The 18,020-nt window shown below is 46.2% G+C and overlaps 2 protein-coding genes across 2 annotated transcripts; both read right to left on the bottom strand.

Moving 5' to 3' along the window:
- Positions 1 to 362: 362 nt before the first annotated feature.
- SMIM26 (small integral membrane protein 26) lies at positions 363 to 1,831 on the bottom strand. Its single transcript, XM_050972770.1, has 2 exons — positions 1,663 to 1,831; positions 363 to 854 (listed from the first exon to the last, which is right to left on the bottom strand). Exons 1-2 carry the CDS (start codon positions 1,784 to 1,786, stop codon positions 670 to 672), a joined length of 309 nt encoding a protein of 102 aa, XP_050828727.1. The 5' UTR covers positions 1,787 to 1,831; the 3' UTR covers positions 363 to 669.
- Positions 1,832 to 2,107: 276 nt separating this feature from the next.
- SEC23B (SEC23 homolog B, COPII coat complex component) lies at positions 2,108 to 17,313 on the bottom strand. Its single transcript, XM_050972694.1, has 20 exons — positions 17,159 to 17,313; positions 15,012 to 15,247; positions 13,934 to 13,991; positions 13,268 to 13,354; positions 12,852 to 13,088; positions 12,326 to 12,411; positions 11,719 to 11,863; positions 11,019 to 11,177; positions 10,227 to 10,342; positions 9,152 to 9,275; positions 8,608 to 8,688; positions 8,207 to 8,296; positions 7,844 to 7,950; positions 7,564 to 7,717; positions 6,122 to 6,199; positions 5,663 to 5,824; positions 5,341 to 5,427; positions 3,744 to 3,899; positions 2,889 to 2,954; positions 2,108 to 2,363 (listed from the first exon to the last, which is right to left on the bottom strand). The coding sequence occupies exons 2-20, from the start codon at positions 15,230 to 15,232 to the stop codon at positions 2,274 to 2,276; spliced, it is 2,304 nt and encodes a 767-aa protein (XP_050828651.1). The 5' UTR covers positions 15,233 to 15,247; positions 17,159 to 17,313; the 3' UTR covers positions 2,108 to 2,273.
- Between the last annotated feature and the right edge of the window lie 707 nt (positions 17,314 to 18,020).

The following is an 18,020-nucleotide window of genomic DNA, read 5'->3' as shown; positions in this document are numbered from 1 at the left end:
CTCCCTGCAGCATCCCTGCAGGGCCCCTTCAGCAATTGGAAGGATCTGGAAGCTGAGCTGTGTGGACAGAGGAGATGGAGACAGCTTTCCAAACAGCAAGATCCCCTTGTGGGGGCAGAGCAAGATGTGTCCTAAAAGGGCTGTAGGGAAAGCCCCAGTAGAAACAGGGAAGGCAATGTCCATTAGGACATGGGAAAACCCTCCAGAACGAACATTAGCTCTGGCCACAGAGCTGAGGGACAGTACCCTACAAGGGGACAACATGTGCAAGGAACAGGAAAACCCCTAAAGAAATAAAGAGCCTGGAGCAAGCAGAACATTTAGTAAGTTTTACCTTACAGAAACATTTCCACACTTGTAACTCATCTCTCATGAGCTTTTATTTGAAGGACCATTAAGAACTCTGGTAACCAAAACATTAAACTACATTCCTTCCCATTTACTCGTGGTTCCTGAAGTATCCATTTCAGAGCTGCCCAGCAGAGGAGCCCCCCCCAAGTACAGCCTGGAGCACCTGGGTTTGTCCTGCTGGGAAAGCAACTTCACACCAGCAGCAGGGCAGAGCTGCTGTTCCAGCAAAGCAAGGGACAGTTTTCCAGCAGGTCTGGTGCCAGGCACTGGGATGATGTTCTCAGAGGTCCAGCACAGCGTTCTGAGCTTCTGAACAGCTCACTTTTCGGAAGGAGGGTCATCATTAGGAACAAAGAATGATACCACACGCCTGAGCAGCCGAGTAAGAGGAGGCTGAACCTCTTTGTATGTTATTTCTGTTGTCACTGTCAATCCAAAAGGATATTCCTTAGTGTGTACTTCCTTGCGGGCCCTTTGCTTTGCCTCAGGATCATTTTCATTCTCTAAGGAATAGAAAGGATGGTAAGGAAGACAAAAAAGTGCACAACAATAAAAATGTTTTATCCCTTTATCATGGCAGCCATGTGGGCATTCATTATTCTTTTTGCTTTTCCTTCCAGTCTGAGAATCAGATAGCAAAAATCTGTTAACCATAGCCAGAACAACTGATTTAATGGGGTAAATCAGATACCTGCACTGATACAGGACAATTATCAGTACTACAGTAGCAGTAACAATAGCTTTCCCAAGCTATCCACATCAAACCTAGCCAAGCAGCCCAGTGCAAACACCCATTAATTCCAATGTCTGACCACCCTCCCAGTAAAGAAATGCTCCCTAATGTCCTGCCTAATCCTCCCGCAGCACAGCTTCGAACCATTCCCACAGCGCAAATAAAAGCAACAGGGTGGGAAAAGCCTAGTGCCCGTTCCCGTGACTTGAGATAAAGCACGAGTTTCTCCCATCAAGACGGGATTTATCTCCCTTCAGGAGGGACTGCCGGGGGCGCGCCGGGCGGACTCCCGGCTCACTCAGCCGGCAGCCGCACAGCCCGAAGTGCCCCGAGAGGCGGGCGGGCAACACCCAGCGTTACTTTCCCCGGCCGGGAAGCGGTGGGAGCGGGACTGGAGGGATCCCGGTCCTACCCCGGCAGCCAGGAGAGCCCAGGAGCCGCCCGCGGCCCAGCTCTCCCTCACGCAAGCCCCGCCCCCCGAGCAAACCCTGCCCCGGAAACGACGCGCGCCGAGCAGGCCCTCCCTCAGCGAAACCTCCCCAGCTCCCGGAGGTGACCGCAGGCCCCGCTGCCGGTACCGGTGCCGGTGCCGGCTTTCTCCAGGCGGCCGTAGTAGATGAGGGCGCCCAGCGTGGTCCAGGCTCCCAGCGAGTAGACCAGCGCGGCCCTGGCGTTCCACACGGCGGCGCGCGCCGGCTTCATGGCCGCCCGCGCGGCCACTCCGCCTCCAAAAGGGCCACGCGCCGGGGGCGGGGCATGCGCCGGGGGGCGGGGCAAAAGGAGCCAAGAGCCGCCCGTAGCACCAACAGCCGGATTTGGGGACTAAGGAGCAGTGCTCCTACCCCGTTTTGTTTTTCATTTATACAGCCCCCTGTTTGCTGGGATAAGAACTCTTAAAAGAGAACTCTTAAAAGTCAAGCTAAAGGCTGTCAAAATCTCTGCTGGCTAAAACACCTTTCAACTCTAATTTACGATACGTTGAAAATGCAGAGGGAACAGAAAATAGACAAACAGCAATACAAATAAATTAGAAGGGAGAAGTAAAAAAACTCTCCCTGAATGTTTATTTCGTGTAACAGTTAAAATCCCTAGTTTAAAAGAGAAGAAAGTTAATGTAAATAAATTGGTCCGCTTCTGTCATCAACATGATCCATGTAAATCGTCTGCTCCTGCTTCTCAGTCTGATCAGTCACGATGCACTTGAAACTGCCAGCTTTTTCAGGTGGTCCATGAACACCTGGAGGCTCACATCATCTGTCAGGATTGGAGCTCCTGATTCCTGCAGAAAAAACAAAGAAATAACAAGCCTAAAATACTGTTGCTAACACAGGGGACGAACTAAAAGCAAATCAAATATCAGCAACTCTGAATTCATTGCCTGCTAAAACCTTTTTCTCCTTTAAAAGCCAGATGCCACTCTTTGGAAACAGCACTGACATTATCCTCCGATACAATCTGAACTGCTGCAGGGAAGTCTCTTCTTCCTAAAGCATTGGGAATTTTGCTGCCCAAAGCTCTACACAAACAAGATAAACAAAGAGGATAAAAAAGCCTAGTATCCTCAGCTAAATTAGATCTATATCTATCCATATGGTAGTTGCTTTTTCCAGAATACTGAAAATGCATGACATCCAGGCTTGAAAACTCCATTCTGATCAGCCAGTGCTACCATGATAAGGAACCAAAGACAAATGTAATGCTGTTTATGGCCACTTGGTGACACAGGGTGGCCACTGCACACACAAACGTGTCCATGTGTATTTTACAGGCATTCCCAATCATGAGCAGCTCCTCCATTGCTTACCTGGCCCCAGGCATAGAGGTTATTGTGGGTCTGAGAAGGATTCACTTTAGACAGGAGGAACCGGGCCTATAAAGACAAAAGAGGAGGAGTTTGGTAAAATGAGAGCCCTGTCTGCTCCCTCAGGTTTCATCTCACACTAGATGAATGACCAGCAATGTTCCTCTGCTTTTGCAAGGTACTAGGTTAATTTAAGCAGGTTTCAAGTCCAGAAATCCCTGCTCCACAGCCAGCTTGTCTCCCAGGGGCACTGAGTGCCCTGCTCCAGCAGGCTGTGCTCGCCTGGCAGAGCAGCTCTGATTCCATGGCACAGGAAACACCAGCACTGCTCTTCTCCCCATGCCACCTCTGCTCTTCCAAAAAGGGCTCAGTGCAAGACCAGTGTAAAAGGGTCACACCAAATCTTTGGTTTGGAGCATCAGTTCCTGCCTCTTACTGCTACAAACAAGTACAGCACACTGCAATTCCAGGAAGAGTGAAAATAAAAACAATTTTATATCCTCATTCAGTGTTTGAGAATGAAGATACAGATGGTCAGTCATTCAGCATTACTGTCCTAGCAAGCTAACTATAGACACATAACCAAATCATTTATTTCCCACCTTTTTACTGGGGAATAAAAACATATTTAAGTTGGCTTTTCCATTTTTTTCTACCCTCAGATTTAATAAGCATATCCAGCAATTGATCAGCTTATTAAAAGACAAAGTTGTAGTAAAAGCTAATAAGAAAATATGCAAGCTCTGTACTTTGAAGAGCTAAACTGTGTTTGACTACCAGAACCATCCTTTCAGAAAAGCAGAATGAGCCATTTGTTCTAGGCAACAACAGAAAGAGTTCCTCCAGAAACTTCCTTACCTGACTGCCCCCATGCTCAGTGTGGATGTAACGCGGCATTGGGAATCTGGTCTGCAAGATTTCCTGGGCATCATCCAGTGGGGCTTGCAGGAGATGCTTAAAGTTTTCATATTCAGGCATGTCTTGGTAGCCAGCTTTCTGCCACTGGGCAATAGTCTATTGAAGGGACAGGGAGGAAATTAAAATGGAGCAGAGATGTCTACAAGCCCCCCCTTTTTACCCTGCATGTCTTAAGGCAGCAGAATGCTACATGTGCTTCTGCTTAGGGGCAAACACACAACTTCACTACTGTGCCTACAGCACTACTTTCTGTTCCTGAATTTAAGCACAGGCACCCAACACAAAACCTGGCAGCAATTTGTGCAGCGCCAGAGCAGTTTGCTGAAAATCTTCAATATGTTTCAGCCTGTGTCAACACAGAAATGAAGCATTTATAAATCACTGACTTTTTGAATCTGACTTGACCTTACAGTATTTTCAAGGCATCCATTGCATGCACCATATATCTGCAGCAATTCCTCTATACATACATAGGTCAGACACTCAGCTCTTCCCTTGTCTGAATTTTACCCAATTGCTGAGTGTCTTGCTATGCAACAGAGGATAGAAACTCCTTAAGGTAACTCCGAAAGATTTTTAGAAAGAGACAGTATCTAAGCACTTCCCTCAGTCATGAGAGAAGGAATAAAGCAGCAGCTTTCAAAAACATCCAGTATTTAAAACTGGAAAACTACCCGATTTCTTGAAGAGCCTCAGTACTTAAGTATGAAAACCCTGCAAGCAAAAAGCCACTTCTCTGAAAATACTTGCAACTCTGTTAAAATATGTATCATCTTGTAACTCTGCCTTGCTTCATTTCCAGTTTCTCTGGCCTTTTCCAGGCTTGGTAAGGGACCACCTTCATGGCCAAGCTAACACAACAGCTGCTATGATATATGGTCTCTTCGAGCTAGGTCTCATAAGCTCTTGGAGATTTATATCACACTCAAGAGAACTCAGCTACCTTAGAAGGCATAAAATCAGCAGGATGGCTCCTGTGGTAGTGTTGGAAATAGAAAAGATTCATAAAAGGCAAAATAAAAAACTCTTCACGCAGAGAAAAACTGAGCCAGGTGAAAGAGGTTCTTGCCCCTGGTAAAACACCTCACAAAAGTGATTCGTTCCTTTGTTGTCTTCTTCTAGTAAATTGCCCAAGAGGGACTTTTTGGCTTCTGTCCAATTGGCTACCCTTAAGTTTGAGGTGAAGTTCCCCAAGTCCTATGAGGTGTCTTTTTACCTAATTGAGGAAAGAAATGTCTATGCTTTTTTCCCTTTTAAGGAGACAAAAGATAGTTTTGTCACTCCATCAACAGAGAGCACATTCCTATACTGCTGCTTGGTGCAGAATATATCCTTAGTGGCTCCAATATAATTTTTACTCTGACAGTGGTGGGAATTGTATTCCAACAAGCAGCATGTACATGACATGGTCACAATGCTGTGTGGGCTTTGCAAGAAGTTAGTTTGTTAATATTTCATACTAGCAGCAAAGCTGTCTGCACGCATGACAGGAGGGAAGGAGCACAAAAAATGAAAGAGAATGTGTGTTTCACCATACCTCACCAAGGTAGATAACTATCTGGAAGAAAGTATCCATCAGTAGGATTCTGTCAGGAAGAATACTGCTGCTGTCCAAAAGCACTGGCTGGGGAAAATAAAGAACAAAGTCAGGCACCCCTAAGCCCTCAGGTCTCAGGATGCCAGCGAGCAATTTCTATGTCCATCCAAGTGTAACTTGATATGATCTTGAATAAAAGTATATTGTCCTTTAATATATTTTTTTTTAATCTACAAGGGCCTTTTGGCTGAAATAGTGTAACTTCAACTGAATACTCATAGTTTTGAGCTGATTGACCTCTTCCTGGAAAACACAGACTCACCTCAGGAGGCCCATGGAAAGAATAAGCATAAAGGATGGGCTGGATCATAATGAGGGACTGGGTCAGGTCCTGCCTGGCAAAGTGGTGCCGGTAATAGGAAGATTCATCTGGGCTGTTATTGAAGACCTGCAGGAATGGGGAGCGGCGCAGGTGGAAGATGAACTGCACCAGAAAGAGGAGTAAGACAAGAAATATCAGCCAAAGTTGCCAAAACATCTGGACCCAATTCCAGTATTTTTGAACACCAAATTCTTTGGGAAAAAGTCTGTCTCTTAGTAACTCCTCAGACTTTTTCTCTTATTGGTCTCTTGCAGTGCTGAACTACAGAACCAGTCCATTACATTAAAAAAGCACCTGTTCCTCCCCTCCTGAATCTGATCAATAGTGCAAGATGTTTTATCGTCATTCCCACTCACCCCTACACACTTTTCCCATGGCTGTGGGCAGTGACATTCTTACCTGAGGATACAAAGAAAATGATTCTGACAGCCTAAAGGAGTTGGGATCATCTTTGTTGTATTGTCCAAATTTCTGACACTGTTGGAAGCAAAATGGGTACTTTGGTTATCTCTCTATTTTTTCTTTTCTTTTTTTTTTTAATAGAATTTACATCTCTTTTTCTACAGGGTGTTGTTCTGCTAATTTTTAAATCAAGGCATGAACTTGACAAGAACTAGTACTACAGCATTTACAGGCTATTTTTCTTTAAGTCAGTGGTTTTTCTGTCTTACTACAATGAGAATGAAGATTTAATCTTTATATACATATGTGTGTGTGTATATATATATATATATATATATATATTCATAAAGTCTAGATTTGAAATTATCCAAGAATGAAAGAAATGGTGTCTCTACATGTCTCTACAGCACTATACTTTTCTTTTTTTTCCATTAATTCAGGGCTATTACACCTACACTGCTCTGCACCCTATGAAACACTTCTTGCAGAACAGCAGATAAGTATTTCACTACTTCACTGAAAATAAGTACCAGTGGTTTTAGAAATTAAACTCTAAATGATCCCCCAGTCATTGCAGCAAACAGTTTGCCCCTGTTTGTGCTTGTGCTCCAATCTCTATTTGACTGGCTCTGGTTTTTTAGGGTCTGATGTGCCATATTGTGTTAGTACCAACCCTACAGGGGTGTTTGGACAAGACCAGCACTGATTTAGACAATTTGAGCTTGCGAAATTCAAAGCAAGAGACAGTATGAGGCTTCAGACTTAATTCAGATTACTATCCTGAACTTGCTCACATCTGAATGCTGTGTCCAGCTTTGGGCTCTCCAGTGCAAGACAAACATGGATATACTGGTCTAGAGGCCACCAAGTTAGTCAAGGGTTGGAACATCTTAAGAAAATGAAGCTGAAGAAGCGGGGTTTGTTCAGCCTGGTGAAGAGTGAGATAAGGGAGTCAACTTGCTGTCTACTTGACTGGTAACTGGGGAAATGGAAATTCTGATTGAGAGAGAGAGGCAGGGAAGAGGGAAAGAAACCCCATAAAACAGTGACTGACCAGACACTGGAACAGGCTGGCAAGAGAAGAATAAGAAATCCCACCTTTGGAGATCTTCAAAACACAACTGACCAAGACTTGGAGCACGTTGCTCTAACTTCAGAGCTGGTCCTACTTTAAGCAGGAGGATTGAACCAGCGACCATCTCACCTGCATTATTCTGTGTTTCCCTCTCTCTTATTCAATCCCTTTCGGCATGATGGGATGTTCACCTATCCCATCCTAAATTTGCTGATCACACTGGGTTCTTAGTTATTCCATGCTACAGCTATGTGACCATGATCCGAGCACAAACAAAGTGAGTCAATCCAAAAAAAGACTGCTGCTGTCTCTTCCATTTTCACTGAAATCAAGAATGTCCCCAAGCTCAGTGTGTTGGTCTTACCAGCCTGATGAGCTGCCTGTCCAGCCAACGCAGAACATCAGGTCCCTCCTCAGACTCAGCCCTGTACACTCCCAGCCTTGCCATAAGCACGGCAGCTGCCTCCTGGTCAAACGCGGCCTCGATGTGCTGGAGCTGAGTCTGTGCATCTGCCCAGCTGCAGGGTGAGCAAAGGGTTAATGCCACGTGCATCCACGTGTGCCAATGCATGCAGCAAGAAGCCAGGAATCCCAGCACAGACTGGAACTGCCACTCTGCCAGAGCACTGGCACGGGGTACTCACTTTCTGGCTATGGTGGTGACACGAATGCGCTTCTGGGTGCTGGAGTGTTGGTAGTGGGTGACAAACTGCACTGCCCCTCTGCCTCCCTGAGGGATGGGTGCATTGTGCTGCAAATGAAACAAGGGCACACTTCAAAACATGATGCCTTCTCCAGAACTCTTCCCAGCTGTAACAAGCCCCCACAGCACATAAAAGAAATAGACACATCCAAAAAATATCTGAAATTTTCATCACAGAACACTTGGCTGCTTTGCAACCATCCACCTGCTACACAGGCGGTGCCACTGTATTTTCTAGACCCGTAACAATTAGTTTGATGAGTAAAAAAGATGATTAAAAAAAAAAAAAAAAGGCAGGACTGACCTGATTTACCACTTCAAAGTAAATGGCCAGAGTTGTACTGGGATCCAGACTACAGATTTTCCATTGAGATGTCCCTCCAATTCCAAGTTCCTGCACAGAATCAAAAAGAAAGCAGCAATTCTCGTCTAGCAGCAGGAAAGGCAAGCTTATGTTAAATTCTGATCAGAGGTATAAGTAATGGCAGGCCTTCTAGATTCCTTATCTTTTGGATGTGAATGAAGTTACTGAAGGCCATACAGTTAAAGCCCTAGGAAGCAAGAATTTGGTCTAAGAAAGGCTGTAATTTCCTAAGGATGTTTCCTGGAAAACTTTGACATTCTGGTTCAACTGTAGGTCTAGACAGAAACTTTGCATTCTATATTTACTTCTTTATTAAAGATTTTTCCATGTCAGAAACTTACATTTTCAGACACACATGGCCCTTTAGCATTCAGGGATATGCATGGTCCAATGGCTCCTGCAATTTTCAGCTCCCTGGAGGTCTTGAAAAAGGTAAAAAAAAAAAAAAAGGTTTGTTTTTTTCATGAAGTCAGTCAAATAGAATACATACAGTCTAAATTAGTTGCTCAGCTTTAATGAGATGGTATTTTCCCAGACCATCCACAGCTACAATTAGTGAATCTGAAGAATCACATTTAATAATGAAGACATATTTATAAGGGATGAAACTGTATGAAACTGTTCCTTGTTGAGTGAGAAGAGGCTGCTTTAAATCAAACAAAACCAAACAAAATAAACAAAACAAAAAACCCCACACAACAACAACAAAATTACTAAACTTCCAAATAAATATCCCTCCAGTACAGTGCTTCTCCCAAAGCAGCACTACATCTGACCTCAAACATGTAGACATTCCTACACCCCAAACATCCCAGAGACTTAAACTGACTTTTTAATCAACAGCACTTCTATTTCCCCATTACTGCAATCAAACTCATCTCTCACCTTCACATCCAGGTTTGCACCAAAAGCCATCCGAAATTCCCCATTGTAGCCTTTGCTAAATACCCTCTGGAAGGTCTGTTTGAAGAGTGAAGTGTTGAAGGAGTCTCCCATCACCATGTGTCCTCTGGAAAAGAAAAAACAAGGGAACTGAAGCAGTTGGGGACTAGAAGCACAAAGGATACATCCCTGAACCTCTGACACGTGCAAACACATGCAGTTACTGCTTTAGAGCATGCCTTTGCATAGGCAGGATTCATACCAGGGAGTGTAGATTCATGGGTGCCTCCTACAAAGCCACAGGGGTTAGTGCTCCATCTTTGGCAGTTTCTTTTCTCAACTCTGTTTCTTGCCATTGCTTCAGCAGCCTTCAAAACGTTTGTGTTTCAACTCTGGGAAGCTCTCTGCTCAGCCTGCTTTCCCTGAGCAGAGCTGGAACCACCCACACCACACCAGGGCACCAAGGGTAGCTGCACCACTGCAGCACAGGGAAGGTGCTGGGCCTCCCCTAAGTGCCCTGGCAAGCCCAGGCCTGACCAGATGCAGCTCAGTAACACATCCACAGGGTCAAACAGTCTCTCTTCTCCTTGCTGAGCACTGAGGGGTTATTTACAAACACCTTGCACTTGCAGTAAGACATGCCAAGTCCCCAAAAGGCCTGGGTTAGCACACAGCCTTCCTCACAGAGATCATTTCTAGCAGTATGGGACAGAGATCTTTACCCCTTAAGACATGTCACTTAAAACTGGACCCAGTGAAGTCAAGAATCCCTGGAGAAAGCATAAGCGAGCTGTTAAGCAGAGAAAATCTGGCCCACACAAGGAAAGCTTCTACCCACCATTGAGTTTTCTAACAGCAGTGCTAATTCACATGCTGCTTTGAGACTCCAGAAATGTAGACTGGGATCAGGTGAGGCTTGCCATATAATTCCTGGCAAATTCAAACCACAGTTTAGAACAGAACGATAAAAATCCTTCTGCCCTGACAGCAAACTTAATTGCTTCCTGAACTGTTCTCCCCCTCCAAAAAAAACCCAAAAAGCAGGTGCCAGCTGTGTGCTGCCCTGCTGTGAACGTACCCAGTGAGGTTTGCACAGCACTTCATCTCCAGCAGCCCTGTCTGGTCCAGGGCACAGGCGTAGATGTCGATGCAGTGCCCGTTGGCTGCAGAGCGGTTGGCCAGAGTCTCGTAGTGCTGGGAATACACAGCCGGGGGTTAGGAGGCTGCAATGTGCAACTTCTGCTGCTCCCCACCTCAGGCCAACACAAGGTACACATGGGGAAACCACCAGTGCTGTGGTAGCTAAAGAGATGTTGGCTGCAGCACACTGCTCCCTTCTAGGATGAGGGATGCATTGGGATGAGCCTGAGTTTATTGTCTCAAATATAAACAGTGCATAAATGACAAGGGATCATCTAGTCTGTGATGACTTGCTGGGAACCCAAAGATACTTAAGAGAATAGGTGTCACCCTGCTTTCTTTAACCTGCAGGCACATTTCATATCTGACATTTTTTCTATTTTAATGGTTGTTTTATATGTCAAGAAGACAAAGGAGGCTTTCTGGAAATAACCAGTTCTGGGGAGATTTGTTCCTCTCCTGGAGGAGATACAATGATGCAGATGAACAAAGTCTCCACCCACCCATCAGCTAAGAAACAACACTGACATATTTTCTTCTCTGAGGAGGCACAAGACCATGATGAGAATTAACCAGGAGGAAGCTTTTTTACCCTTCTCTTAACCATCCTCATAATTTAGCATACACAAAGACTCAGATTGCTTCAAGGAAAACCATGCAACCCATGTAGTGTTCTGAAACAACATTCAGTCTCAGCTTTTAAACACACCCATCAAGCCCTAGTACCTACTTTTGTGGCCTTCTTCATGAACCTTGCATTGTCCTTCTCTATGTCATGCCAGGAACGGATGGGTGTTTTCAGTTCATCTCCCACCACCATGCCTGGCCCTTGTGTTGGTGGCCCACCTGTAAACAGCATTATTCTGGCCCCCGTGTTTGGAAACGTGCCCTAAAATAAAAACAAAGACTTATATCAGAGAGGGGGAGGAGGGAAAAAAAAAAAGGAAAACTGATTAAATAGCAACAATGCTTTCTTTAGAGAAGGGTTCTGCATGTGCTCCTGCAATGTCAGTGGTAACCTGTCCCTGCTATAGGCCACCTCAATAAATAGTGATGCATTTCCTGACAGTCCCAGCACTCATATAAAGTTTAAATTCAAACCACATCAAGCTTCATGTCTTCAAAACAGGAAGCAGGCAGTTTCTGTTCTCTTTACTTATATCTTAGATAATACTTAGATAAATCCAGTGCACAGTATCCCCTCTTGTGTGGCAACACACACAAGAATCAAGAGACCTTTCAACACCTGCAAATTTTACCATTTATATGGAACCTTCCAGCCCACTCTACATCAGCTGGTGCTAGCACAGCTCAAATATCAGTAGAGACAAATTGCACCTCTGCACCCCACGGTAACCCAGCTGCATTCATCTCAGCAGGCTTGGCCATGTGCTTACTTTGGCCTGCTCAAACAACAGCATGAGAAGTACCTCCAATAAGCCAACTGCAATTGAAAGAGCCACTCCAGTAGAACGTAAGGGTCTCTTTCCCTGGGTCACTGGCCATGGGTCCCTTTGCAGCTCTCCAAGCAGATCTGTTAGATTCATGTCAATCTTATGCACAGGCTGGAGGAACCTGCAAAAATTCAAATACAGTGTTTTCCTGCTTCTAAGTTTGGAGAAGAAAAAAACCTGCCTCTTTGTTCCTGGCACACATAAATTGCACTGAGACAATAATCAGAAGTCAAGAGACATGCAGCAGGTTGTCTTCTTACATGCAAACTTTACAAGATAACAAGTCTGTGTCAAATAAAAAATGTGATCAAAGCAAGACATCAGGAACTGACAACAAGGCAAAGTCCCATAAAGAACAGGAAAGAATTTCAAAGGTGAGTTTGCTGAAAGGCATGAGAGCTACCACTGAAACAGAGAAGCTAAGAAAGAGAAAACTGTGTTCAATGGAGGTAAATAACTGACAAGACAATACCATTTAAATTCTCTTTCCCCTCCTGGGAAACCCAGGGTTAGAAGCATGACCTACAGGTATAAAGGGACATAAAACATCTGCCCTGCTGTGTGCTGTGCTGGTGAGGCTTACCTGCTGGAAATAACAGGCTGATCTGGAGTCTGAAGAGGTCTTCCCTGTTGCATGGGGACAGCTGGCCTGGAAAGCCCAAGCATATCCTAAAAACAGTAAAGAGGAGGCAGAGATGTACTATTCAAACACTAAACATATCACATGTATTATTATTTAGTATACCTATACTGCAATACTGGGTATTGCAGTATACCCTATACTGCAATACCCAGTATTGCAGTATAGCCTGCAATACTGCAGCATTAAATATACTTAAATCTGTAAAATTACTCATCTTTGCACTGCCATTAGGAATGGATCATGGGTCCATTATGTGAGATACACAAACTCAATCCTGAACAAGCTTCCAAGATATTTACAAAGGCAAAAAGACAATACAGATACTGGGAGGGCAACAGGCTCACGGCTGAGAGAACCAAGCCCTCCTTTCTCCCAGAGAGCCCTGTGCTTGAGAGCCCAACAGAGCTGTGAAGTACAAACCCCTGGCCTGAGGGATGGCAGAGCAGCCAGGGATGGCAGAGCACACCTGGATTTGCTTGGCTGTCAGGTCCTTGGTGCCCCGGAACACGTAGCTCTTGGAAATCCCTTCACAGCTCAGCTCATGAACCTGGACCATCCGGCCAAAAGTGATGAGCCCCACCAGGGCATCGGGAGGCAGCAGGCTCAGGGACATCTGCAGGGACTCCTTCAGGGCCTGCAAATCCTCCTCCTCCAAGCACGTGTCCACAACATACAGGAAGATCAACGGCGTCTGTGGACCTCGCTGACGTGGGAAGAAATGACATTATATAAAGCCTCCAGCTAAGGAATAAAATGAGCCTATTCTTAAGCACCTTGCAGACATGGTATTTATTTGCATTATCTTAAGAATATTTTACACATATATAATTTGTCACAATAAGACAATTCTGGGAGCTCCAGACTGGCCTGTGGTTCATTTACCTGCACTATGTATTCAATTGTTGAAAACTGAGGCATAAGCTCTGCTGGCTGATTGACTTCAGAAATGCCAGCATATGCTGGGGGGAACTGAAAAAGAGAACAAAAAATTAGGACAAGGAAGTTGCAGGACAAAAATGTAGGGCTCTCTTCTGCAGCACAGAGCCTGCCCTGCTGATGATGTGGTTATTCAATTTTTTATTTGCTGCCACTGCACCAACCTAATTAATTCATGACAAGAAACCCACAGTGCTTTTCCTAAGCACAGACAACAAGTGGCCAGCAGGATGGACAGCTGCTCAATGCAGTGTAAATAAAAAATAAGGCTACTACAGCAACAATGTAGTAGTTGAAATTCTTTTAGCCACAGTTTCTGATGGCAAAAGTCTACTCAAATTTAATGAATTCCACAATCTGCAGGAATAGTAAATATCAGATGCAAAAACCACACTGGTACACATGGAACAAAACAGCATTTTTATCTCCTTGCTATGTTCTGCATGCCAGTAAAATTACTGACAGTATGTCAGATAAAGCAGACTGTACTCTAGTCAGCAAGAGTAGAAGGCCAAGGGAAGGGATTTAGAGAAGCAGATTTATGTTTAATATCAGGGGAAGGCCATCAATAAAGTGTTCAGTGAAAAGGTGGAAGTGCTTTTTCCAACTCACCTGGTTTCTCTGAAAACAGAAGTTACAAGCCCAAAGCTTGGCCCGATAGTCAACTTGGCTGCAAGGGAAAGATGATGCATTGGTGTGACTTCAGGAACAATTTTACAGCAAAGCTTCACAATTAATTCATTAATCCATGATGGTTCACAGCACAGGAAGAAACAGACACTCCAGCTTGAACAGCAAGTGTTTTAGGGACTCAGACTCTGGTTCTATTACCAGGAAGATCATTAGCTAATCCAGCCCTGCCATTTTCAGGCTTGTCAGCATGAGGGACCACTGACAGCTTTCTGAAGCTCAGCCCTTGGCAGACACAGACTTGGGTCTAATAATTCTTTCACTACACTTAGGCTCATCTCATGTCTTATTGTTTGTGCAGCTGTAGCACACAAGTGCTCCAGTCTCAGAGAAGCAGGAGCCATCCACCCAGATCTTGTGCAAACACAGAACAAACAGGCTGTTCCCTGTCCCACAGAGTTTACTCTCCTCAGCCCAGTACAACATCCTGCTAGTGCAGGATGCCTCGCCACATTCTCATTCCATGGCTTTGATCTCATTTCACTTCCTTTTACTGGCATTCCCTGCTTTTTCTCAGCCCAACACCACACTCTGAGCATGGTGATCATCACATGATCTTGGGACCGAGATAGTCCTCTAAAATTACTTCATTATGCTCCTACTGGAACTGACCTACAAGCAGCAGGACGTGTAGGAAGCAGGAAAACAAGTGAACATCAGAGTCCAGAGAACTCAAATAATTAGATTTGAGTATACCAGTATTATACCAGTATAATGGGTATCTTTGTCCATTTTGAGTTTCCTCATTCACCACGAAATTCTCTGGGATGCTGAGAGGATTCTCTGCCTCAAAAGCCTCCCAAAAGATCTTCCTGTGTCCTCTTGGAAGCTCTAGTAACAGGCATGTTGATGTATGGATTTTTAAAAGGCCACCACATCTAAATGAAAGAGGCTGCCAGGCACAGGGCAGAGGAAAAGGGGAATAAGGAAGTAGTGAAGCTCAGATGAAAATTAGGACCTATCCAACCCCTTCCAACATTCCCAGCCAAGCAACTCCTACCAGAGTGGGTTGAGCACAGCTTTGCAGGTCGGCCTGCTGCAAAGCACTGGTTCATACTGCACGGGGGGCAGGTCCAGACGCTCCTTCAGCGGGGTCAGGAGACAGGCCAGGGGCACAACCATCCTGGTGGCCTCCAGCCTGCTGGAGGGCCACACGTTCCAGCTGAAGCGCACTCCGTCACGCTCCTCGTTCTGCTGGATGAACTCCAGGTACGTCGCCATGGCCCCCAGAAGCTCCTGAAGGACAGAAAAAGGCACCTTTGGGCAGCAGCCACTGGTGTGGGCAACAGGCCTGCAAAGGACCTCAGCAGATCAACTACAGGTGGGGGCACAAGGCACTGCAGGACAAAGCCAACACAGTAAAATGCATTAATCCCATGATCAACTAAACCACGTGACTCCATTAATCTCTTCTGTCCAGTGCTCTCATCAACATTACAGCCAATTAAAACACTGCCAAATCCAACAAAGAAACAAGGAAAGCCGACACTCAAAGTCAGAATGCGAGAGGTTGGTTGTTTTTTTTTTTTTTCTTATGACTCACATTTAACATCCCAAAATCCAATCAGCCTCATGCTGGCCTCAAGGCAATCCTGCCTGACTGGGTCAGTAAAGGAAAACAGGCCAGATTTGCAACACATACTGGAGCCTTTGGCTGAAACGTTGAAGGGAGAAAAGGAGGCCAAGTCTGACACCAAACCAATCACAAATGTCACCAAGCTGCCAGGCTGACCTGCTTACAAAGGGAAGGGAGTACATGACAAAATATCAAAAAAGGTCTTTTGGACACCCACTCTGCATGTCATCATTGTCCTGCTGTAAGGAAGGAACTGAGAGTCCAGAAGACTTCAGAAAACATCAAGGAGGAATATCTCCAACACAACACAGGAATCATTCTCAGTGTTGTCTCACTAAACTCTTCAAAATAAGACACAAAAAAGAGTGATGGCTTCCAGGCCATCACTACTTTTGATTTCTCTGAGAAAGGCAAGGACAAGCTTACCAAAAAACCTACTTGTCAAATCCAGACCACAAAAACACCACACAGCACTAGCAGCAACTCACTGAGCCAAAAGCAGCAGCTCCACAACCTGCTTCAGATAAGAAAACTCAGTGGTTCACCTACAGCTGCAGATGCTCCAGGATTACCTTACTCCTGGTCCTCACTGCAGGTGGGATATTCAGGAGGGTCACACACATGAGAAATCAGAAGCAACACCTCCCCTCAGAGGAGGGGAAGTTTTGGTGTAACATTTTCCTACAGAACTCCAAATTCACTGACATTTTCCTCGCTATTAAGGATTTAAATCAAGCTTAGGCAGAATTGCCCCATGTTTCCACCTCCCGTCAATGGATGGACAAACAGAAGGGTTCAAAACATATCCTCACCACAAACAGGTCTGTCAAGGTGAAACTCACATCTGAGTCTGCCTGTAAAAGACCCTGCACATCAGAAGAGCAATACAAACATTTGACATCTCAGGCATGCAGCACAGCCACAGGGCAAATTTATCCAATGCTTCTCCAGCTGCAGCCCAGCATCACTTCCCTGCCCCAAGCAGAGCCCTGACTGCCATGCTGGGGTTGACAGGAGTTGTGGCCCTACTTTGGGGTCAGGAGAGCGGCAGGACAGGTGTAATGGCCCAGCTGCTGCGCTTGGCATGGCTACAGGGGACACCACAGACCCCAGTGCAGCTATAGGTGCCACCTCCGCTCCCCAGACCACTGAAGCCGAAGGGCAAAGCACGCCTACAGGCTACTGCGGACCCTCCACAGGGGGACACGCCTGACCTCAGCCACGCCCGGGGGGACACTGCCGATGCCCAGCCCGGCCGAAGCGAACAGCGCCGAGCCCGTGCTTCTCTGTGGGACGCTGCTGACCCAAAATGAAAGCACCGCGGCAGGGGACACCGGTGACCACGCTCCACACTCCTTCAGGGGACACCGGTGACCACGCTCCACACTCCTTCAGGGGACACCGCTGACCGCCCCCTCCACACCCGCCCGCAGGGGACGCCACTGGCTCCCCTCACAGAGGACGACCCCTTCCCCCTCAGAGGGGCCGTCAGTGACCGCTTCGCACCGCCTGTGTCCCTCAGGGGTCACAGAGCCCCCATTCCCATTCCCTCGGAGCCCCGCCGCTCCCACCTGCCCGCGCCGCTCGCGCCGCTCCCTCCCGGCACGCCCCGCGCGCCCGGCAAGGCCAGCTCAGCGGTACGCGCTGCCCGCGGCCAAGATGGCGGCAGCGGCAGCACGCCCGCCCCGCGCCCGCGGAGGCTCCGCCGCCATCTTGACTGAGGGCACGCCACACCGCCCTTCAGGAGGAGGGGAGAGGCGTGCCCCTACCAAGCATGGCGGGGCGGCGGCTGCGAGCTCCTCTTGGCTGAAGGCGGCAGGTTCCGCCTTGGAATGGCGACGGACGGGGTGTCCCTGCTAAGTGTGGGATGCGGTGCCGCGTTCCTCCCCTGGCACGGCATGAGGGAAGCAGCTCTGCCCTCACGGGGCTCGGCCGCTTGGGGGCGCGCTGTCGAGTTCAGCAGGGAGCGTAGAACTTCCTGGTGTGAAAAATGCGTATTTTATGATTGGCTTTTTGCAAATATTGAAATAAATATTATATGTGTTGTGTTAGAAAGTTATGCTGTATTAATTCTCTTAAGTAGTGTGCTAAATATAGTTTTAGGTTATAACATAATGTTAAAATAGAAGCGATGCTATGTAAGATTTTTTTTAAAGAAAGGACTCACAGCGAGATAGCAGCCACAGGACACCTAAATCTTTCAGAGAAAGAGAATTTATTGCTCTCTTATCAGAAGAAATTAACTTCTTCCCACCTTGCTGAGGCTTGAAGACGCCGTTAGGATTCAGAGGAAGAAGCTGACACTGCCCAGACAGAATCCTGTGTTTGAATGGAATTTATCCATCATATATGGCATGCATGAATATGCAACAGGCTGTTGCTTTTAAGGGTTAATCCTCTGTTAACCTGTGTCCTTTTTCAGGCTTATGCTGC

This window comes from Serinus canaria, chromosome 3 (genome assembly GCF_022539315.1).
Source record: "Serinus canaria isolate serCan28SL12 chromosome 3, serCan2020, whole genome shotgun sequence".
Classification (NCBI taxonomy): domain Eukaryota; kingdom Metazoa; phylum Chordata; class Aves; order Passeriformes; family Fringillidae; genus Serinus; species Serinus canaria.
This window is presented reverse-complemented; position numbering and strand designations above follow the sequence as displayed.